Below are 24,291 nucleotides of genomic sequence, written 5' to 3'. Positions count from 1 at the left end.
GGCGGCGGCACCTGCCGCCTTCCTTGTGCTGACTCTACCCGTTCCACTCCTGGATACACCTCAGGAGAGACCACCTCGGTGCAGCCGACGTGGAACAAACCCCCAGCCTCTCCTTAGTTCCGAGGCAGTCACGAGACAGCGCGGGAAGTCCGATGAGGCGCTAACACACATCCCCAAATTTTTAGCCAGGTACCGAGTTATCAAACTTTTTAGCAATTTATTCTAAAGGCACTGCCGCAGCCCCATAGGCGATTTTGGGCAAGCAGAGTGACGGCAGAGCAGGAGAGCTACCGGCCTCGGCAAGCGACCGGTTAGCCCACAGCCGCCAGGTTCTCCCCTACGATCTTAATGGAAACATTTTAAACGAAAGATAATTTTAAGGTGAATAATATTCACTAAGATACTAAGATTTTTTTCTTTTTTGGGTTCAGGAATGGTTGGTGTTTTGGATGCAACAAGGTATTTTAGAGTTTTGAGGTTAGGGGTGGCTGGAGTTTAAGGGTGGCGAGGGCTTTTAGGGATCAGGCACGGGTTTTTATGGTGGAGAGGAGTTTTAGGGTTTTCAGATGAGTGGACGTTAGGGGTGGTGAGGAGTTTTTAAGGTTCTGGAATGGGAGGCATATAGGGGAGTTGAGGTTTTGTAGCTTTTACTGATCAATTGAGTTTAGGGCTGGTGAGTGTTTTTCAGGTTCAGTGATGGGTAGAGTTAGGGCATGAAGGAATTTAGAGGTTGTGAGGGTTTTTAGAGGTCATGAATGGGTGATTTTCTTGGGTGGAGTGGGTTTTTTGGGGTCCAGAGATGAGTAGAGTTTAGGGGCAGTGTGGTATTTTAAGGGATCAGGAATTGGTGGGGTTTAGGCCTAGAAAGGCATTTAAAGGGTTCAGGATTGGCTGGAGTTTAGTGGTAGTGAGGGGGGTTTAAGTTAAGAGATGGGTAGAGTTTAGGAGTAGAAAGGACTTTAAGTTTCAGGGAAGGGTGGAATTTAGAGGTCAGAGATGGTTGTATTGTTTGTGGGTGGGGTGGCAAGTTTAGGGGGCTGAGATGGATATTGTTTAGGGGTGGTTAGGAGTCTGCAAATTAAAAACATCAAAGGTAAAATGTGAGAGAGAAAGAGATACTCATACGGTGGCTGAATTGCAGAGTGTGAAAGAAGAAAACCTGGTATCAGTCGTGGCTTCCCCACTTGACCAAATTGTGTAATCCTAGGCAATTAGGTAATTCCACTTGGCCATCTTTTTCACCATCCCCACATATGAGAGCCTATTGAAATACACTAGTTCAGGAGGTGATCTGTACAAAAACTTCCCTTGTTGTTTGTCCAATAAATTATAATTCAAATATTTAAGAACCAAGGCTGCACACAAGGTCCGCCTGACAAATGACTTAACTCTTGGTTAACTAACGGCATTGTTTTCAGAATGGGGGCAACATGAATGTTTCCAAGAACATGTTTGAAAGCTATTACTGCTAATAAAGGCCTCTCAATGCTGTGATATAATCTAATCTACTAAGGTAAAATGATCATGCATGTTAATAGAATACACTATTTTGAAGTTTGCAGTGAATTTATCATGTTTTGAATGTTTAGTGCAAGATGTCTTTAAAACTAAAAGTATTCATAAAGATAAGTTGTCTAGGACACCTTTGTTGCTTCTTTACCATTACTTCAAGTGTAAATAGTTTATGCCTATTTTCCACCTTTCTGAATGCTCCTGCTCTGTCAAGTGAACAGCAGCCCAGTGCTGCCATTTGCCAGGGGACCACACTACCCCTCACTACCATTAAAGGCCGGGAGGGCCACATGTAGCCCCCGGGTTGTAATTTGAATATCCCTGATCTAAGGCAATTGCTTGACAATGTAAAAAATATAAGTCCAAAATAATGTGCTCTGCCTTCAATCATTGAAATAAATACCTTTGATGAGAATGTTTCTGAAAGTAAGACCCACATACATTTCATCCGCACTTTAAAAATAAGTATACAGAGTCAATTTCGCAAAGAAAAGACTATCTATGAATTGGTTTCTATGAAATGGTAAATCCCATTCATCCTGAAAATTTCCATTTAGCCGTTTAGATTAAATGTTTCATAGTAATGGTATTCCATTAAATATTTTTTCTATGAAATCACCTGGAACCAAAACATCAATATGCCACCAGATCTTAGAGTAGAAGCAGGATGACATTGGCAGAGGGAGTGGGTGTTCAGAAATTTGTTACATTCCACTGTGGAGCACTTGACCTTACCTTTTGCCCGCCATCGTTTTCTAGACCCCAACGTCAGGGGTGCAGCTATCAACAGTGCAGAAAGTGAAGTGGCATCAGAGGCAGGGGTTGTTTTTTACTACTCAACCCTAATTCACGTGGAAGTTTATAGGGTGTGGCCTCAATATTTTCTGATTGTATCTTGAGGAGGGAATGCACATACTTTACTTATCACCTGTATTACCATGGCTTTGCGAATTCTATGAGGTGACCGGGGGCCTAGTCAAATATAGCCAAGCGATAGTGTACCACTACACTGTGCCACCACAGTGTGTTCACTATCACCACCAGTTTGAAAAGAAAGCCACACACAGACAATTTATTTGCTTCTTTTTTTAAAACAGACATTTTACATTTTGCTGGGTGAAAAGTCCCAACATTGAAGCAGCGACAAGAAAAACAAATTAATGATAATTAAAAAAAACACAAAAAAAACATTGTTTTCCATTGAATAAGCTGGCACTAGGAGAGTTTGGGGGGGCCTCCAATGTCCAAACTCACATTGCCCAAAAATACAACTCATGGCCTTGCAACTGGAAAGGCCTCTGGGCGATTGAGACGTCATCTCCAAGCTTGAATAGACCACTTTCCACTCTTCTTTTGCCCAATCCTCAAGGTTTGCTACGTACAAAATCAGAATTGGCAAGTTGAACCCTTGGAGATATCCATAGCGAAGAGGCAGAGTCGATTTATGTCCCTGCGTCCTTCTGCCCGATGAGTCTTTTTGCTCGTGATCCCTGTGTACCTCGATTCCTATTAGCAGAGTGTGGTGGCACATGACCCCTTGTGGGTCTGTGTGTCTTTTGGCAGGACCTTGGCCTAGCGTGCCTGCTTTCCTTGGCACTCTCTCTTGGAGCACTGCGCTGGTTTCCACCAGTCCCCATTGTGACAGTGGCAGATGTTGCACTCGTCCACCTTCACTTCGATGCCCGCAGGGATGATCGTGCTTCCTGCAAAGCAGTTTGGACCTAAAAAGCACACAGAAAGAGACCAGAGTTAGAGGTGTGTAGAAAGAGGCAGCGCATAGTCATTTTGCAGAGAATAGACACCTAGCGAAAGATGCAGAGATTCGAGGTGGGATCAAACATAGATATTACTTTCTCCAAGATCACACAGTGAATCAATTTGCAAAAAAACTAATATGAACAAACTACCAGCTGTGAAACTGCACCCAAACACAAAATTCAGTTCAATTGGTACTTGCAGTCTTTCCCTTCAGCTCGTTAGCGTGATCACAAGAACCATGGGCTGTGTTCGTACAGCAGATATTTGTAATTATTATGCATGGGTAATTTGTGCAAGTCCAGAATGTGCCAGCAAAATGTACCCATTCATTTTAAAGTAAAGTGTTGCTATCAATTGTCGAAGTGGGGAAAAATATTATGGGACTGTGGCCGGAGAATCAGAGAGTGGGAATAACCTGAGAATAGGGTCATTGGACGGAGTCAGAGGTGTGGCCAGAAAGAGCAAAACATCCCAATTTTTAGTATTTATTTGGCATTTCACTGCCCAGTTACAGCCTTTTATGTTATTCGATTCAACCAATGGATACATATGTTTATTTAAGGTTTAATATGAGTCAGTGACATTAAAATACATTCACAAAGTGGAATATGTTTCCAATCACACAATGTCCCAAATAAGCTTAAAAGTGGAATCATAAGCCATTTGCCTCTGAGCCATGCAGTTTCTGTCATCAGCACCATGTGGTATCTTCATGTCTTTGCTATGCATTCTCTCCTTAGTTAAATGTCCCCTGCTGCTCAGCCAGTGTGACTGTCAGGTAATAGAATGTTTAGTGCCAACATTGGCAACACTCACCATCCCCCCATACAGCCATCACCTAGAGAAATAACCAGACAAGACACCTTCTTTGTGTAGAAAACTGCTGCTGGTTTATTAGCATTACAAATATGCCAACATTGGTGGATTATTTTACGGGCGATCCCAAGGCAGGGAGCCCCTCGCCGCCTGCCACCTGAGGGGCCAAATTACACAGTGCCCTGCCCAATGGTGTTTACCATATTTTGGGGGAGGGAAGACCCCTCCCACCAGTGGACCAACTGCCCACCCCTTTGCTCATGTCCCATAAGGGGGCGGAGCCTGCCAGGCAATCCCCGGTTGCTCAGGTCCACACCCGCCCGTATGACTAACGGGGCGCGGCCGCTCCTCCAGGGTCCAACGGGAGGACCTCCCTGTGGATATTTGGCCTTTGCACCCTTGTTGTGCTCCTGCAGAGGGTACCCATATGTACCTTACAGCCTCTGGATTGCCATGTAACTCCGCCGGCATAGCGGACCCCTGAGGGTACCAAACACTGGGAGGCTGCCTCCTGTGTCTCTTGTGGCACTAAGGCGGCCACCCTCTTAGCAGGTCTCCTTAGTGGACCCCGGGCAGCCTGCAGATGTGTGTTTGGTTTGAGTGAGTGTGAGTTGGAATGTGTCGGATTAGCAGCAGGGATGCTGCTCCCAGTGGAGCCTTTCTGCTTCCTCACCACCATCTTGTCCTGTAACATGAGATTCCTACTTTAAACCTTATCATGTTTCACCTATTCTACTGGCTAACCTGCATCTTCATTTACCACACAGGTCTCCTTTTTTCCACAACAGCAGTTCAAACATGAATGGCAAAATATCCTAGTTTGCAAATGTTTTCCATATAATTATGTACCTGCCATATTTGCCAAATTATAAGTCATCTGCTGCATAATATGATGATTTAAAAAAAACAAAAAAATGTTTGTAGCTGAAACGGATCAAGACTTACAAAAAACATGTGATTTATGTTGCTGCACAGTGGAGGGCCCTTTGAAAAGGCTGACTGATCACCTTTCTCATTGCTGTATTTGTATGTTATACTGGTGCTTATGAGACAAAGCCTTTGCAGAGACTTTTAGTGTGTGTAAAAAGTCAAAATAATGAAGTGTTAGAAAATTTACAGCATTAGGCTGCAGCCTTTTTTTCTGCATAATTTAGCCAATACTGCGAACAATTTTGTCCTCCATTGCTGCATAATTCCAGTGGTCTGAAAACAGGCAGCATGTGTTAAAAGTGTGTGTTCATGAAGCAGAGAAACCGTGAAGTTTGCAAACTTAGTTTGGTGTGCATTCAAATCCTGCATTGCCGACCCCTGATGAGTCCACTTCTTTTGCGGGAACAAGGCCAATGGAGGTACCAATGGGTGAAGTGGCCTGGCCTCAAGGGTCCTGTGACCTCGGTGACAAAGTCACTGTCGCTCTAGGGCTTCATAGGCCTGCCTGCAAGACTGTAGGGGAACTACAGTATGGATTGTGGTTGACAGGCCTTCAAGGTTAAACCAAACTTGTCACTGCTAGAGTTCACCTTCTGCTGCTAAGACACCATGGCTACTGTGCTCTAGTGGGGCCCTCCAAGGTCTAGCATGGGAATGTGCTCCCTCAGGAGAGTGAACTGGTCATGAAGGCTGAAGTGACCTGGTACCCCAGTTCCAAATACGGCAGCTCTTGCCATAGTGCCACATCCTTTTCTCCCACTGAACAACATACTGCCCCACTGAGAGAAACTTGCACTGCCTTCAGCTGCAACCCAATTGTGCCCCACTATGAACACATGGAGGTGACTCAATTCAAATTATGCACTAGACACGAGTAATATGATGCCTGGAAAAGAAAACAGGTAATAAGGTCCTGGATAAAGCAAACACTCATAGGGAATGTAAGATTAAGCAAAGCATATGAAATGTAGGCAGGAACATGGTTAACTTAATGTTTTTACACTCAATATCCAGAAATCAATGATTGTTTTTGCCTGAAAAGTTAAAGAGATGTATACAGGGCCCAGAAGGGACCTGTTTCAGTGTCCATTGCTTATATTTTTACAAAACATAAGCAGTATGGTTTAAAAAGATAACATCCATGAGCACAGAGCAGAGGAACATAATATAAGAACTAAAATAAGGAAAATAGCGGATTAAACATTTTCCACTCCACACATCAACCAGGTATTGTAGTACCTCCAGGAATGATGCACATCCTCACCCAGGGAAAACTATGTTGTTCATAGAAAGACATGAAACAAAGGTAGCGCTTCACTTGCAAACTTTATTTTATGTTATGTTATGTTAAACTTTATTTGTAGAGCGCACGTACACCAGGTTGGTTTCTTGGCGTTGCTCTAAAGGAATTATACTGAGGTGTTACTAGTATGCCTGTTTGAATAGCCATGTTTTCAGGAGTTTGTGGAAGCTCATTAGGTCAGTTCAGGATCTGATCTCCAAAGGCAGGGAGTTCCAGTATTTGGGGCCTAGGGTGGTGAACCTTCTCCCCCCGGCGCGTTTTAGCCTGAAGGGCATGTGATCAGGAGATGCATGTGGGCAGATCGCAGGTTGCGGGCGGGGACGTACCTATTGATCAGGCTGTTGATTAATTTTGGGTTTTTGTTATTCAGGGATTTGAAAATGATGCATCCCACCTTGAAGCCGCATCTCTGGGTTATTGTGAGCCAGTGTAGCTTTTTCAGCAGAGGGGTGATATGTTGGCCCCTATTACCTTGAAGGATCAGCTTTGCCGCCTGGCTTTGAACCATTTGAAGGCGTTTGGTGAGATAGGCTGGAATGCCAAAGTAGAGGGAGTTGGCATAGTCGATGTGGGATATTACCATTGCGAGAACTGCCTGTATTTTTGCTTTCTGATTGAGGAACCTGCTGATTTTCCTTATTGTTCTTAACTGGAAACAGCAGGTTGAGATCACAGATCCGATTTGATTTTTCATGGTCAGCTCATTGTTGATTATGACCCCTAAGGTTTTGGCAGATGTAGAGGGGACGGGGGATTGTCCCAGTTCCTTAGGCCAGAAGTGGGAGCTCCAGGGGTTTGATGGGCCACCTGTGAGGATAGCTTCCGATTTATCCGGATTCAGTTTGAGGTGGTTGCTGTTCATCCAGTCACGGATGAACAGCATTGCCGTCTGGAATTTGTGGACTTTGGTAGGGGAGTTGTTGATCGGAAATATTAGTTGAAAATCATCTGCATAGTTAAAGGTTTGGACTTTCCTTTCTTTTAGTGCATGGATCAGTGGGAGAAGGTATAGATTGAATAGGTGTGGGGAGAGAGAGGAGCCCTGGGGAACACTACAAGTATTTTTAATCTTGGGGGTTGTGAAATTTCCCAGGGGAACCGCTTGGTAATGGTTTCTTAAGAAGGAGCTTATCCATTTGAGGGCTGGTCCTTGGATTCCTGGGTCCATGACACGGTCGACCAGGGTGTTATGGCCGACCGTGTCAAAAGCGGCAGAGAGATCCAGTAGCACTAGTGCTTGGGGGATCCTCCGTCCGCTTTCTCTCGCAGGGAATCCAGGACTGGCAGTACCACTGATTCTGTGGAGTGGGCTGGGCGGAAACCTGCTTGATGAGGGTCTAGGCAGTCTGACTGCTCCAGAAAGGCAGAGTAGCTTGGCCAAATATGGAAGAAGTGAGATGGGTTGGTAATTGGTGAGAGTTCCGGGGTCAGCTCCTGGTTTTTTCAGGAGAGGGATGACAGATGCCTCTTTGAAGGTATCAGGTACGTGGCCCTGGGATAGTGAATTGTTTTAGAGGGCCATGGCTGGCTCTGGCCAGGCTGAGAAGGCTTCCTTTAGGATGCAAGGGGGGCAGCAGTCTCTGAAAGAGCCAGATTTTACTTTGGTCATAAAGTCTGTAAAAACTTCTTGGCTTATCATAGGAAACTGTTCTAACCTTTGAGGGTTTTTTGGTTTTGTTTGGCAAGTGGGCTTTGTGCATATGGGGATGCTTGCTTTGATAATTGTAATTTTGTCAATGAAGAAATTATTCAAGGAGTCGCATAGGGATTTTGAAGGTGTGGTTTTTAGAGCCACTCTGTCAGGGCTTGATAGATCATTGATTATTGAGAAGATGTCATTCGATCGGTTTATGGAGGTGAGGATTTTGAGTGAGAAATATTCAGCTTTTGCAGTCAGTATCGTTTTTTTGTAAGTTCTAAGGGCTGTTAAATAGGTGTTTTTGTCATCTAGTGAATATTTGTAGCTCCATTTCCTTTCTGCTTGGCGCAGGGCAAGTATTAAATCTTTTAGGTCTGTGGAAAACCATTTCTGGCCTTCGTGGTGACGTGCCCATTGTATTTTCCTCAGCGGGGCATGTTTATTGCTGGCTGTCAGGAGCCAGTTCGCCAAGTTTTTCTCATTCTTATCTATGGAGGATTGGGTGATAGGGATTGTATTGGCCAGGGTTTCGAGAAATTGACATTTGTTGATGGTGTTCCAGCTCCTACAGTATCCAGGGTCCGGTGGGGGGATTTTAACTTTAAGTTTAGCAAGGTTATTTATGGAGAATTTAATAAGATGGTGATCTGACCAGAAGCAAGAGTTACATATAAGTTTGTCATAGTCAGGTTTGTGGACCATACCTGGTCTAAAGTATGCCCTTTAATGTGTGTAGCGGTGGTGATGTGCTGGCTCAGGTTTAGCCCCATAAGTAGGTCAGTTAATTCAGCTGAGTGAGGTCCACCTGCTGGGTCATTGGCCAAATAGTTGAGGTCGCCTATGAGTAGTATTTTTGCATGATTAGTTATGAGGTGTGTCATCTGTTCGCTCAGGAACTGAGGCAACAGAGGCATGCTCTGCGGTGGTCTGTAGAGTATGACGCATACTAGCAGGGCAGATTCGGACTCTAGTTTAATCACTAGTTTCTCTACTTGTGGTAATTCAAGGGGGGTAAGTACTGAGAATTTTAAGTCTTTGTGTATTAAAGCTGCTACCCCTCCTCCAGTTTTTCCCTGGTGACAGTTAGCTTGGAGTATGTAATTGTTGCTAGGTAGTGCTGCTAGTATATCAGGTGCGGAGTCCTGTGTTAGCCAGGTTTCTGTTAGTAGTAGGATGTCTGGTTCTTCAGCCACCAGTAGGTTGTGTATTTCAAGTTGTTGTCTGACCAAGGAGCGGGTATTTAGATAGGTAACTGTTAGGGGTTTTACTTTGTGTATAGCTTTAAGGTTCGTGTTTTTTCTTGGATGTGTATATTCACTGACTTCTGGGAATGAGGATCTTTTTATCATTAATCCATTTGCAGCTATGTTCGCCCGACAGCACTGGTCGATTGCTAGATTGTAGGAGTGGAGTGATTTCAGTTGGATCGTGGAGTAGGTAGTGGTTTGGGCATAGTGGCTTGCCCCTTGCCCCGGCCTGCCGCGGACGGGCGCAGACGGGCTTACCTTTGGCGCGCCTTCGGTTACGCCGCCAGCGCGCCCGCTGAACGCGTCCGCTGCGCTCCCGTGTTGCTGCCAGTATTTGCATCCCTTGGCAGCCCCAGCCCCTCCCCCTCTTCTCTGATTGGGGCTCGGGTGGCGGTTTTACCAGGAAGAGAATTAAGCAGGTGTGGCGACGGTTTTTGGCGCTGTGAGTTAAGGTTTAAAATAGCAGTGCATCAATTCCTCAATTCAATTGTGACTTTCAGATCAATCAGTAACAATTTTTAAAACAGCTTAGCGCTTCGGGCAGGCAGTGGCACCTTTAGAGTGGGTGCTCCCATGTTGCTGCTATCAGCTTTGTAACCCTTGGCAGCCCCAGCCCCTCCCCCTCTTATGTAACGTGGCGTTAATGTGTTTGAGTATAAATAAAACCAATCTGGTCTACTTGAGACCACTCTGTCTTGCTTTATTTAGTTATTTTTTGGCATTTTAAACCTTATTTTTCTCTCCATCCCGGACAGCACTTTGAAATAGAAAAATTTCAATACAAGATGATACTTCCAGCAAAAGTGTTTCTTTCTTTTTTGGCACCATTTCACAGAGGGGCGCAAGAAGGAAAGAGAGGGAATAAGAGGAACGTACGTTTCTTGAATTTATAGTTTTCATTCAGCAAGCGAGGAGGAGCAGTAGCGGCTCCTGGTGGGAGTGCTGCTGGGTGGTGACGTGGGCCGGGGGAGGGGTAGGGTGGGGGGTAGTAAACACCGGAATACGGATGAATGCAGGTAAGTAGACAATTAAATCAATAAAACAAATGTTATTGTGCGCGCTGCATCTCCAAATGCGTGTGCATGAAAGGACCCGTTCACACCAGAACCGCGCTCACATCGAAAATCTGCTTGAGCCGCCTCCATCCCATCTCATTGTACAGCAAGCATCAACTGCACACAGAGGACCAGCCCATGAAGCTCTAGCCCTCCCGTCCATAATGCCCGACCTGCTCTTTGTGCCACACCGACCACCACCCGAGATGATCTCCTTGCTCCCTGCAATCCTCTCCCTTCTAGTTTGTGAATGGGACATAAACTAGAAGAGAAAACATCAGTGGTACTAATCTGGGACTGTATCCGACCTGTGCTCCATCGTGGTTGGGGTGAACTTTTGACTTTGACATGGTTTAGTGCGACCAGATAGCCACAGTTGTGCTTTCTGCTTTTAGGTGCTATTCTACAGTTCATTCTTTAAAAATTCAAAACTCTGGTTCTACTAATTGGATTTTTGTTGTTTTGGTCTGGTTTTATTTATTAAATTAGGTTCCATATTTCTAACTTCATGTGGGATTTTGTTTATGTGGTGGTTACTGGGTAAAGTGTTGCACATTCCACATTGCCTCTAAGTTAAGCCTGACTGCTCTCCGCCAAGCTACTTGGGGGTGAGTAAAGTTTAATTTGGGGTTTGCTGTGCCTTGCCCTAACTAGCTGCTTGAGCAGGGCTCACACCCCAGCCAACCTAATTTGTAACATATACTATTTACAATGTACAATACAATTACAGATGACCAGAGCCCTTTCTTTCTTCCAATAGCAAACATATTCGTATTCCTGTAACTATTTATGTCGCATCTCATGCACCTTGTAAAGTGCATTACTGCCTAGGGGAGTAGCTATTCATAGTGCAACAGGTGCAGTGGCATGAGGGCCCAGAGATTTGAGGCGACACAACAACCATATTATGCCTTTTTACTTTCATTACTAAAACATGGGAATTGTTCTCATTTTCCCTCCTTGCCGTGTGGCCAATAGTACAAATAAAGTTGGGTTCTAAAATATCACACTATGTGTCAGACAATACCTGTCACTTGAACATTGAATTATCAAATGGTTTCTTCCCCAACTTCCCTAGACTTGCCCTTTAATGCAAGTGGCCCCATAAATTTCCACCCACTCAACTGGTCTGTAAGATGACATTCTAAGAACAGGGTCAAATGGAGCTGTACCACATAAAGAGAGTACCAGAAGTACTAAATTTAAGCAAGGTATCTGCTACTTTTTTTGGCTGAGATGTCTTAGACAGTTGAAGAAATGGAGGGTTAATGGTTGTTTGTTCCTGGACCATACAATGAAGCTGTTGCTCTTTGGCTGGTTAAGCAGCAACATTTGTTGATTCCAAGGTAATGAGGTATAGTCATGTATATTGTGTATTTGTGTGCATGAATTATTAGTAGTGACATAGTAATATGACAAAGTAAGATTCTACAGTGACATGTCAGAGTTTCTCTATGAATGTTGATGAGACACATAAAAGCAGTTGGGACTGGATGCGCTTCTGGGCTAGGCTATTTTCTAACTTATAATTATATTAATATACGCCAATAAAGCAATAACTATTCAACTTTCATGTGAGTTTGTGATTAATACTACCTTAGGTCATTATAGTGAACAACAGAAAAAGGCATAAACTATAACACACACAAAAACAACACTCAAACAAAATCATAACAGGGTAGAACACACCAAAATATTTGAACAATGCACTGCAAAAATGGAGCAAAAATCACAACAGCACAAAAACAACACAACACTATGCCACCAAAACATAATGCATCACTACAGATATTTTTGTCATACATTACCACCGATAATAACGGGCTTTCATATTATGGTAGTAAAGAGTGTTTGCACCTCGCTTACCACTAAGAACATATGAGTAAGCATGGGCGAATTTTGCGGATCTCGCGTTCGCGAATTTTGCGGATTTGCGGATTCGCAATCCGCAAAATCCGCGAATTCCCGCGAATTTGCGGATTTTTTTTTTTTTTTGTGTTCGCCCGTGTTTCTGCCAGTTCGCGAGGGTTTTTACAATTTCGCAATTTGCGAACTTACCTGTCGGGTCGCAAGTTTTGCGAACTTGTTGTTTCTACATGTCCAGCCTGTTTGGGACACTCTTCTTCATCACTGCCACTCTCTGTCACCACTGCCACTCTCTGACTACTCATGCCACCCTCTGGCCCACCCATGCCACCCTCTGTTTCATCACCACACCCTCTGGTTGTCCAGTGTACATTATTTTCGGCAAAGCAAAGCACACCTTCCCTGCCTCAAGTGACCTGAATTAATTTGGGGCTGATTAATGTGTCACAGAATATTTTTTTAGCTGGCACCTGCTTCCTTAGTGCGCCCTGATTAGTGATCTTTTGCACTTGCTAAGTGCTTTCATTGTTGCAAAATTAGTTACAACACCTGCCCTGCCCCAACTGACAATAATGAATTAGGGGCTAATTAATGTGTCACTGAAAGAATTTAAAGTTCCAGCCTGGCACCTGCTTGTCTGCTCCTTTAGCTGTAAATCAGGACCTTTGTGGCATACAGTTAAGGTCAGAGCAGGGTCACACAATAGTTGCAAGCAGGCAACCGAATTCTGGAGGGCCCCCTCAGGAAGCAATACAAAGAATCGTTACAAATCATGAGGTTGACCTTTTGCACCTGCTCATTGCTTTTGCTTTTGCTGAAATCGTTTTGCGGTTTTTTTCGCGCTATTCGCGGGGCGCGGCGTCGTGCGAAACCGACCGCGGAAGCCGCCAATTCGTGCGAATGAGCATTTTATTTTTTTGCGGCTTGTTGTTTCGCGAGTTTTTTTGCAGTATTCGCGAGCCGCTTGCAGCGCAACACGCGAATTTACCCCAAGGTCGAGTACGGGCGCGGCCATTTTGTTTGCGTGACGTATTTCCGTTTCCGCCCGCTATGTATAATCTCGCGCAGTAAGCGCATTGCGAGTAGAGGTTCGCACGAGATCGCGCGGGAAATCTAGAGGTTCGCACGAGATCGCGAGGAAAATCTCGCGCGAACTGACTTTCGCGCTCGGAAACGGGCGCCGGCCATCTTGTTTTTCATTCATTTCCTGTGTCTGGGCATGGTGTTTAATCCTCTTGATATCTTTCCCATCCTTTGCTTGTTTTCAGTTTTTTTTTTACGATTTTGCTTCTTATCTATCCCTCTCTTTTCCTAGCTGTATATTTTTGTCTTTTCTGCTATTTTTCTTTACTTTTAAACTACTTTTGTAAACTCTTTTCTTTTCTTCTTCCCTATCCTATTCTTTCTTAATTTTCTACTTCTTCCTACCTTACCTGCCCAGACCATGGTCAAGCCAGGCGCCGTGAAGCTGCCCAGGCACTTGAGGGCCGCAGCGGCGGCGGGGAGTAGTGCTGGACCCAGTGGCAGGACAGCAGGCGTGAGATCGAGGGGGGAGCAGGTGACGCGCCGGGAGATATTCAGCCCGGAGGAAGTGGGCGCGCTGGTCTACTTCGTCCAGCGCCGCCTGCCCAGGACCATCGCGGGAGGCGGCAGGATCGCGGCCGGCGGCTATAACATGCGGGAGCGCCGGAAGCGGTGGGAGAAGGTGTGCTGGGCCATATCCCACCTCTACGGGGTCCAGCACACCTACAGCCAGGTCACCCATCGCTGGACGGACCTCCTGGACCGCGAGCGCGACCTGCTGGACCAGCTCGGCTTGGAGATCCCCGGGCTTGGTGAGTAGTAGTAGCCATTGGCATTTAATCACTCACTACTATGATGTTTTCTCCTGCTCTGTGTTGTTGTATTGCAAATATTTGTTTTTTACATGGAGCAAGCCAATAATGCCGCTGATGACGATTACATTGTAGTTAAATTATATTTCAAAATCTTCTGTGCATTTCAGGTGCACTGCTCTCCTTCTCAGTGGGGTTGCTACTATGCTTATTTGTTTTCTATTTCGTGGTCTCATTGGCCTGAGTAACTATTATGTATGAGTGTACTTAACAGAACTGCGTAATGCTAGACACTAGGGGGCAGATTACATTTACAAGCCCCTTGCGCCACGTTTACGTTGCCTTGCGTGACGCAACAGCGGCGTAAACGTGCCGCATCCCTGCAAGTCATTTACAGCATGACGCATCTAGGGAGATGCGTCACGTTATAAAGCCATGGGCCTGCACCACAATGGGTGCGTTCCTAGTACGCAGGGTGGGCGGTCCAGCGGCTGTGCGCCTCGCAAAATTGCCTGCGTGAAATCTACAAGATTTAACGCAGGCACTTCTGCGACGCTGCTACGTCAATTCAATTCCTTATGTCTGCTCGAAGCAGGCGAAAGGACTGACACAGCATGTAAAGTATTGGGTGGCCCTGAGCATTACTGGAGTTGCATTGCGTTGGCGACGTGACTCCAGCGATGCGCCGCTCTTACGTGACGAGATGCGTCACGCAAGTGCCTACCCTTGCGCCAGGGCGCGCCGCATTGTAAATGAGGCACATCTGCCGTGTCGCAAGGGTAGTTTTGCGTGACGCATTTGATCTGGCGCATCTCTGGAGATGCGCCAGAACGCGTAAGTAAGTATGCCCCTAAGGGGCAGAATTGCAATTACCGTCGCATCCCTGCAAAGTAGCAGGGATGCGCCATTAATTGTGCGGCCCGCTACCACCACCAAACATGGTGCGCCGTATTTGCAATGCGGCTCCCCATGGGCCCAAAACGTCACCGAAGCTTTACTGCTGGAGTTGCGTCGCAACGATGGCGCAGCTCCATCAATGCTCTGGGGTACCCTATCTCCCCAATGCTGGGTCAAGCCGTACGTCTGCTTCAAGCAGGTGCAGGGTTTGTGTGACGCATCATTGTCCTAAAGGTGACTGATTGATATTTTGTAGATTTCCCTCAGCCACTATTAGGATGTGTTCCAGCGCAGGAATGCCCTCCCTTGCGCCGGAACGCCCCCTGATGGCGCAGGGCTTTATAACGGGATGCATCTCCCAAATGCGTCACGTTGTTATAATATTATACGCCGCACCATGGCGCCCTTTTTTGTTTAGCTGCTGCGTCACAAAAGTCACGCAAGAACGGCGCAAAAGAGCCGCAAGGGCTTAAATCTGCCCCTTCCTTTGTAACCCTGACAATAAGAAAAATAGTGGCGGTGGATTGATAGTTTGACTATTTAAATGACTGGTAATGTAGCAGGCAACTGTTAGTGTTGTCACTGATCTGACTGAAATCACAATGGAGTTTGTCTGTCACTTTGCGTCTTGCCTGCGGACTGCTGCCTGCCAGTCCTAGGTGAACGTTTCAGTACTTTGTTTAGTGAGTTACGTGACTTTCGAAGTCACAGGTCCGCAAATAAATAAAAAGTAACCATAATCAATATAATTTCGCGGAAATATTTTGTTATTGTTCTTTTGAAATGTTTGATTTGGTTGACATTGACAAGCAACAATCATCCATGTTTTCTGTTCTTTCTTTCATGTTGTACGTCAGCTCCCCCCAGGGGCGAGAGGAGGACACAGGAGCAGCAGGCGGCGGATGCTGTTCATCAACAGGGCCAGGATCGGGCAGGCGAGGGCTCCTCTGCTGGCCCCAGTAAGTTTTCATTTTAGACTAGTACCTATTTTTCCTAGCGTTCCTCATTTGAATTTTTTCAAAATTGTCTTTGCTCTTCTTGTAGACTGTATCTAAATTCTTATCCTGCCTCTACTATGACTCCCTGTGGTATTACTAGATTATTCTTATTAGTCTGTCTGTGTAGCTAACTAAGATTGCACGGTTGGCGAAACTCCCATGATTCTAGTCAGCAATAGCTCTATCAACTTAGTGCAGTCCTCTGGGATTGTCCATAATGTCTTTTGAAGTGTTCTATCTGGACTCATGCTTGCAAAAATTGCAAAACCTTTCGTTCAGTCACTCTAGTCTGGAGGACCAAAAAACACAGATTGTATTTAAATTTAAAAGCTTTATTAAAAGTAAACACATTTATTAAAATGAAGTCATAATAAAACTAAACGTTTAACTGATAATGGAAAAGTGGTTAGTGCTGACGATTAATTGAAGACATTTCTTGTGGTCGAGCCGAGCTCTCACCTGGTTTCAACTTGATCTTGTTGTTAGAAGTCCATCTTCTGTCTGTGTGGAGAAAAATGGTGCGTGTTAAAAAATCAGCCTTCATCAGTTGTGCCAAAAAGTGCAGCAAGACAACCTTCCCTGGAAAAAGGGACATTTTTTTTAACTTTAACGTAGACAGTCACAAATTACATTGTTTTCACATGTCTTCATTCCTAGACCAAATACTAGTGACTAGTGAGTGCTTTATTCTAAGATTCTTAAATGTACTTTGTAGGTGGAACATCTGGTGGCGGGGCCAGTGTGGTGGTGGTGCTCGACACGGAGGCGGAGGGCAATTCATCATCAGGGGAGGAGGCGGCGGCGCCGGATGTGAGAGTTGAGACGGTGGTGGCGGCCAGAGGTAAGCTCTTATATATTCCTTACTTATTGAGATTGAAGACTAGCTGGGAAGGCAAGAATATGAGATGCATGGCTGGGTGAATGATGAAGCAATGATGGGTGGAAGGACAACAGCCTGGGTGGGTGACACAGAAACTGTATGTGTCCATATACCTGGATCATGCTACTATCTGACTCTTAGATAGCATATGTGTATCTAGAGCAGGGGTACTCCTAGTACGGCCCGCGGGCCGGTGGTGGCCCGGCAAGCCTTCGTTGGCGGTGCGCTGACCTTGCAGACAATCACTGCTCCCCCGGCCCCCACAGAGCAGAGGCTTTTTTGTATTTCACCTGTTAGCGCCCCTGCATCTCCACTCTGACAATCACTGCTCCCCCGGCCCCCACAGAGCAGAGTGGAGATGCAAGGCCACAAAGAGGTGAAATAGAACTAAGCCTCTGCTCTGTGGGGCCGGGCAAGCAGTGATTGTCAGGGTGGAGAAGCAGGGGCGCTAAAACAAACAAAGCCTCAATAATATGTTAATGGTCTTTTAAAGACCTGTTAAGTACTTTGGTGTTGTTGTCTGTGTGTGCGCGTTGAGGAAGCGGTCTCAACCCGGGCTGAAGGCTGACACAGATAGACACACACACAGTGAGATGACAGAGGGAGAGGGAGGGCAGGAGGGAGAGAGAGATGGAGGGAGGGCAGGAGGGACAGCAGGAGGGAGAGAGATGTATGTAAATGCTGGGTCTGGTGGCTCAGTGGATGAGGGCATCTGCTGCAGGGACCTGTGTGCAACCTCATGGTCACAAGTTATCGTTTTGCTTTAGCCCCGCCCCCTCTGACTCCGCCCCCACCAGTGCGGCCCTCGGCCCCAAACTACACTGTAAATGTAGCCCCTGAGAGAAAGTTTGTGAGTACCCATGATCTAGAGAGAGTAGACGGTCAGTGGATGAACTAAGTGTAACTTTGAAGAGCATGTAACACTAACACTGCACCCGCACGTCCGTTCCAGTGTAGGAAAGGCAAGGAAAAGAACTTTTAATTTTGTCCAAATACTACCATAAATAGTAGCAGTAGTTTGTATTGCAAGCACTGCATAGATCCGGTTATTATGGTGGCCACTCCCTACCTCTCTTAATAAGTTTAGTAGTACTCAGTCATTCATGTGTGGATGTATCACTGCCTGTCACTCAATAAAAAGCAAAGCACCTAAAGTCATCCCATATATAAGCAAAAACATCCCATGTGAAGTGATAGATAATCAGATTATTTATCTTCTTCAATTTTCCATTTCTAGTACTCATTTCCACTGTAGGGTGAAAGTTAAATTAATTAAGCAGTAGCCCTTGAGTTGTAACAGAGTATTCTCAGTGCCACCCGTAATAGAAAAGTAAGAGATTCACCACCTGCATGTACTGGACGGGTACAGTAACGCAACGGCAACGCAAGTCTAGGTCACTCCTCATGGCGTGCGTCTCTTTTTCTCGGGTGCAAGTTTACCGCGCTGGCATTATGCCGGCTTGCAGAAAATAACGTACCAATTTTCCAAAACAAGAGACAAGAAGAAGAATAAGACTGGTGTACTTTCATAGTCGACTCCAATGGAAGTCCACAGTGCTCATAGAATTTGTTCCTTAAACTCCCACTAATGTTAGAGCAAGGATGAAGAAGTGTGAGGTTAGATAGATACTGGCCTCAATAGTTATGTAATGCGCTTGCAAGTTGCTAGTTGTACTGCAGCACACATTTCTGCTGAATGATTGAGTTAATCTTAAAGAGCATTGGTTACAGACTATGTCTTTCTTTCTTCATATAGGTTCTCCTTCCAAACGAACAAGGAGGAAGGAGCTGGCTAGAGCGGCCCGGCAACGGAGAATCGAGGCCACTGTTGCGGAATATCGGCGGCTGGTGGCCCTGGAGGACGTGGAAAGTGTGCGGTCGACAACAACGACAACGTCGTCCTCCGTGGCCTCACCGGCTGCCACCGTGACCCAGCACAGTGGTCCACCGAGACTGAGCCGGGCTGCCAAAGGCAAACGCCACCGCCGAGCAGCAAGGCCAACAGCTGCTTCTCACAGGCCTTGCACCTGCAAGGCAGTGAAGGCACGCCTGCGCCGCACCACCCTGATGGTGTCCCGCCTTCAGCAGGAGCTCGCCTTGCTCCGCGAGGAGCATGATGCCCTGGCCCAAAAAGTGAACAGCATCCACCCATAGTGTCCCTTGCCCCTTTTTTAGAGACTTTTGGGGGGTGGGAATTGGGAGTTGGGTTTTTGGGGACTTTTGAAGGACAATCGTTGGGGTTAGGGAGGGTCTTGCGGGAGATTATTTTGTTAGGGATATAAATATACTTTTTCAAACTTTATCTGAGCATACCTGTTTTTTACTGCTTGCCTGGTGGGTGGGGGTTTAACGTTGACTGTTTTCCTGAAAGTTTAGTTCCATTTTCTTCCTTTAAGTGTAAATGCCCAAATGTTTTCAACACTAAGTGCCTCTCACAGACTAAGTGAAGTGAATCCAAGAGTCCTAGGACTTTAGTAGTACTACCTTCAGGCTCTCGTCTCTCGTACTAATACTCCATTATACCCCCAAACCACCAAACGCTTATCTTACCTGTAATTTGTGTTTGAAAGTAGGGCTAGGCCCAGGGCTGGCTCCACGGGAAACACCGAATAACGTTGGCAATCTTGGTCGGATAAAATTTCCTCATAGCGGTGGTAGTAGTGGTGTGACACAGTGGCAGTTGCATGCCTATGAAAAAAAAGAAAATGAAATCTGGTTTGTCCTCCTGAGCAATTCAACGGTACAACTGAGAATATAGCAGGTGACAGAAGTACAGTAGAGCAGTGCCACATTGTAGCCTAACAAATGGTAAAGTATAACTACTAATTCGGTTGAAGTTCTTTCACATTAGCAATGGTTCTTTGTCAAGCAGAGTAAGAATATATCATCGACAACTGTGGAAAGAAAGAATGCGACAGTACAGGGCCTGTGTGGAATTATTGATAACTATATTCAACATAAGGTCTCTGTAGCCAGATACCCGAGAGCCTTGCTGGTCACTATAAATCCATTCACAACAACACTCAATGGGGTTGGTCTGGAAGGTGTCACGTTTACTCCCCGTGATCCAGTCGATGCAAATATGGTTCCACCTCCAAATGTCACCAACACCCAGAAGTGTAAACACAGGGTGTTCGAGGCATTAGGCGAGGGAGAAAAATAACAAACTAAAATAAAAAATGTGGGATGGGTAAAGGTAGGGTCAGCAGGGAAAGGATACCTGTAAGAGAAGACAAGACAGGCATCAGTGAAGTGATGTCCTAACATACAAGGGTACTCTCATATAGTCTCACTAAATAGTCTGCAAGTCTCCCGCCTACTCATGGGAAATGTAGTTTCATAGTACGGTAGGCGCTTAGGGGCTGCGTAACCTGACAGAAGGTATAGTAGATAGAAAAGGAGAAATTGCTTTTTTTCTAGGTGTCCCCTCACTCACCAGGGTTGCCCCTTGGTGACATGCTTCATCATTGGGGCCATCCCAGTCCTCTACGGCCTGGGGCGTGCTGCGACTTGCGAATTACGTAGGAGCACTTACAAATGACTATGTGTGGTGCAGATAGTGGAGTGGACTAAGTGATGTGTTAAGGGATCAATGTAGAAGCCGAGAGAGAGCAAAGAAATGCAGTCACAGTCAGAGAAAAAGGCAAGGGATACTGTATCTATGTGGTTGTAGTGGTCCTGTTGGAAGTGGTAAGTAAGTTGCCCGCAGAAAAAAAATCCTCCTATTAGCGGCACTCCTCCATTGCAGCCGACGCTTCGTCCACCGATGTTGGTCACCAGAAGACACCCTGTCCACTGCCTGCCTGATGCTGAATTGTGGCTCGCTACTGTGAAGCCTGACTCCATCCTTTTTTCCCCATTGCAGAGACTGAAACCCGGCCTGTAATTATTCAACGAAAAACAGGAAGTGATATAATATTACAACACCACTGATAAATAAATATAAGGTATGTAGGCTGTGGAGTGCAAAAAGTCACAATTTGTTTTTCCTAGTAGACAGACAGTACAATGTTTTTGAAAGTGCGTACTCTGAGTCACCTTTTGAAGGATAAGTAAGTATGGGCAAATTAATGTAGCGGATCTTGCCCCTCAAGCTAGGTGTACTGTAAACTGTGTTTTAGAACAAAAATAGATCTTCCTAGCAGTGCTCCCACCCAAAAAACGAGGCCTAGCAGAAAACTGGAGACAAAACTTACTTTGAAAGTAAAAGTAGGCCGAAGTACCCTAATTACCCATTACCCCCCGTGGATTGTATTCAAACCACTTGCAAGCAACCAAGCAAAAGTAGCCATAGCCAGCATCGCTCCAAGACTCGAAATCCCCCCCACTCAAACACATGCAATAGAAATACTGCTAACCCTAACGAACCCTAAGTTAAGAATAGTGGCAAAGGCTTTCTTTAACTATGCCAAATCCCCCCTTTCCCACCATGGATTTTCTTCAAATGACTTGCAACCAAAATTACACATTCTCACGAGTGCTCTAAGACCCCAGAACTCAGTTTGAAAAATCTAGAACACCCCGATACACATGCAATCCTGCTGCTAGGGCTAACCCTAACGAACCCTAAGTTACAAAAAGTGCCAAAACTAAAGGCTTTTCCGCGCGGATTTTGTCCCAACCACTTCTACCCGGTATTAGACCTTCCCAGGAATGCCCCAAGACCCGGCAACCCACCCGCCAAGAAGCATAACACCCCCAAACAGGCCAAAAGCAAAATCTCATACTTGCAATATTTCTGGGCCTTCGGTCCAAACGCGCTGCGTAGCTAGGCCATAAGTCGGGGTTGGCACGACGGATTTCCTGAAAAGCAAATGCAATCAAGATTAGAGTGTCCCAGCAGTGCTCCCAGACCACGAAACTCACCCGCAAACAGACGGAACCCCCCCTAAGAGCACCTCAAAGGCAAGCAAGTCATCAAAAACACACAAAAAATTCCGCCTGGGATTTGGTCCAAAACACTTTTATCCGGTATTAGAGCTTCCCAGCAATGGCCCCAGAGCCGTCAACCCAGGAGAAAACGAGTAGAAGACCCCCAAACAGCCAAAGAGCAAAAGTACAAAAATGGGGACTTAGTCACTTTTTCACAAATTTCCCAAATCACTCCGCGCGCGCTCTGCAGCTAGGCCCTAAGTCCCCTCAGCCACCATGGATTTGCTTCAAACCTCTTGCAAAGTAAAGTATATATAGCCAGCAGTGCTCCCACACCACGAAACTCACCCGCAAACACCAGGAAGCCCCCCAAACAGGCCCCCGAAAACGCTACATAGAGCAAAATGTCAGAAATAGCCCAAAAAAAAATCGGCCTGGATTTTGTCCCAACCACTTCTACCCGGTATTAGACCTTCCCAGGAATGCCCCAAGACCCGGCAACCCACCCGCCAAGAAGCATAACACCCCCAAACAGGCCAAAAGCAAAATCTCATACTTGCAATATTTCTGGGCCTTCGGTCCAAACGCGCTGCGTAGCTAGGCCATAAGTCGGGGTTGGCACGACGGATTTCCTGAAAAGCAAATGCAATCAAGATTAGAGTGTCCCAGCAGTGCTCCCAGACCACGAAACTCACCCGCAAACACCAGCAAGCCCCCCAAACAGGCCCCCGAAAACGCTACATAGAGCAAAATGTCTGAAATAGCCCAAAAAAAATCGGCCTGGATTTTGTCCCAACCACTTCTACCCGGTATTAGACCTTCCCAGGAATGCCCCAAGACCCGGCAACCCACCCGCCAAGAAGCATAACACCCCCAAACAGGCCAAAAGCAAAATCTCATACTTGCAATATTTCTGGGCCTTCGGTCCAAACGCGCTGCGTAGCTAGGCCATAAGTCGGGGTTGGCACGACGGATTTCCTGAAAAGCAAATGCAATCAAGATTAGAGTGTCCCAGCAGTGCTCCCAGACCACGAAACTCACCCGCAAACACCAGGAAGCCCCCCAAACAGGCCCCCGAAAACGCTACATAGAGCAAAATGTCTGAAATAGCCCAAAAAAAATCGGCCTGGATTTTGTCCCAACCACTTCTACCCGGTATTAGACCTTCCCAGGAATGCCCCAAGACCCGGCAACCCACCCGCCAAGAAGCATAACACCCCCAAACAGGCCAAAAGCAAAATCTCATACTTGCAATATTTCTGGGCCTTCGGTCCAAACGCGCTGCGTAGCTAGGCCATAAGTCGGGGTTGGCACGACGGATTTCCTGAAAAGCAAATGCAATCAAGATTAGAGTGTCCCAGCAGTGCTCCCAGACCACGAAACTCACCCGCAAACAGACGGAACCCCCCCTAAGAGCACCTCAAAGGCAAGCAAGTCATCAAAAACACAAAAAAAATTCCGCCTGGGATTTGGTCCAAAACACTTTTATCCGGTATTAGAGCTTCCCAGCAATGGCCCCAGAGCCGTCAACCCAGGAGAAAACGAGTAGAAGACCCCCAAACAGCCAAAGAGCAAAAGTACAAAAATGGGGACTTAGTCACTTTTTCACAAATTTCCCAAATCACTCCGCGCGCGCTCTGCAGCTAGGCCCTAAGTCCCCTCAGCCACCATGGATTTGCTTCAAACCTCTTGCAAAGTAAAGTATATATAGCCAGCAGTGCTCCCACACCACGAAACTCACCCGCAAACACCAGCAAGCCCCCCAAACAGGCCCCCGAAAACGCTACATAGAGCAAAATGTCTGAAATAGCCCAAAAAAAATCGGCCTGGATTTTGTCCCAACCACTTCTACCCGGTATTAGACCTTCCCAGGAATGCCCCAAGACCCGGCAACCCACCCGCCAAGAAGCATAACACCCCCAAACAGGCCAAAAGCAAAATCTCATACTTGCAATATTTCTGGGCCTTCGGTCCAAACGCGCTGCGTAGCTAGGCCATAAGTCGGGGTTGGCACGACGGATTTCCTGAAAAGCAAATGCAATCAAGATTAGAGTGTCCCAGCAGTGCTCCCAGACCACGAAACTCACCCGCAAACACCAGCAAGCCCCCCAAACAGGCCCCCGAAAACGCTACATAGAGCAAAATGTCTGAAATAGCCCAAAAAAAATCGGCCTGGATTTTGTCCCAACCACTTCTACCCGGTATTAGACCTTCCCAGGAATGCCCCAAGACCCGGCAACCCACCCGCCAAGAAGCATAACACCCCCAAACAGGCCAAAAGCAAAATCTCATACTTGCAATATTTCTGGGCCTTCGGTCCAAACGCGCTGCGTAGCTAGGCCATAAGTCGGGGTTGGCACGACGGATTTCCTGAAAAGCAAATGCAATCAAGATTAGAGTGTCCCAGCAATGCTCTCAGACCATGAAACTCACCCACAAACAGACGGAACCCCCCCTAAGAGCACCTCAAAGGCAAGCAAGTCATCAAAAACACAAAAAAATTTCCGCCTCGGATTTGGCACAAACCACTTTTAGTGCTTCCCAGCAATGGCCCCAGACCCGTCAACTCACCTGCAAAGAGGTAGAACAACACCCCCACAAGTGCTGAGTCTTTCTTCATTGGGCGTAAACCAGCCCTCTGCTTTGATGGAAATAGGAGTCTGGAGGAGGAGGATAGAGGAGC

At 46.2% G+C, this 24,291-nt stretch overlaps 2 protein-coding genes across 3 annotated transcripts in view; one reads left to right on the top strand and one right to left on the bottom strand.

Annotated features, from left to right (window-relative positions):
- Window positions 1-2,583: 2,583 nt before the first annotated feature.
- VWC2L (von Willebrand factor C domain containing 2 like) overlaps window positions 2,584-24,291 on the bottom strand; it is a 558,431-nt gene continuing 536,723 nt past the window's right edge. Inside the window, exon 4 of the mRNA XM_086958627.1 lies at window positions 2,584-3,233. Within this exon, the coding sequence (XP_086814753.1) occupies window positions 3,085-3,233 (149 nt within the window). The 3' untranslated portion in view covers window positions 2,584-3,084. The remainder of the gene's footprint in view (window positions 3,234-24,291) is intronic.
- Window positions 15,719-20,439, top strand: LOC147730762 (uncharacterized). Of its 2 annotated transcripts, XR_015308600.1 has the most exons (3): window positions 15,719-15,817; window positions 16,572-16,697; window positions 18,493-20,439. XR_015308600.1 is itself a non-coding variant. In XM_086958626.1 (2 exons), the coding sequence occupies exons 1-2, from the start codon at window positions 16,559-16,561 to the stop codon at window positions 18,888-18,890; spliced, it is 537 nt and encodes a 178-aa protein (XP_086814752.1). In that variant the 5' UTR covers window positions 16,543-16,558; the 3' UTR covers window positions 18,891-20,439. The 2 variants fall into 2 exon arrangements, 1 of the variants encoding a protein (XP_086814752.1); XM_086958626.1 differs by lacking the exon at window positions 15,719-15,817 and having other exon boundaries at window positions 16,543-16,697.

The sequence above is a fragment of the Lissotriton vulgaris genome, chromosome 2_1 (assembly GCF_964263255.1).
Source record: "Lissotriton vulgaris chromosome 2_1, aLisVul1.2, whole genome shotgun sequence".
In the NCBI taxonomy this organism is placed as follows: domain Eukaryota; kingdom Metazoa; phylum Chordata; class Amphibia; order Caudata; family Salamandridae; genus Lissotriton; species Lissotriton vulgaris.
This window is presented reverse-complemented; position numbering and strand designations above follow the sequence as displayed.

Excerpts from the sequence above, each read along its gene's own strand:
- LOC147730762 (XM_086958626.1), top strand. The coding sequence starts at position 16,559 with ATGTACTTTGTAGGTGGAACATCTGGTGGCGGGGCCAGTGTGGTGGTG. Across the intron at positions 16,698-18,492 it reads GACGGTGGTGGCGGCCAGAG|GTTCTCCTTCCAAACGAACA; the intron begins GTAAGCTCTTAT and ends TTCTTCATATAG.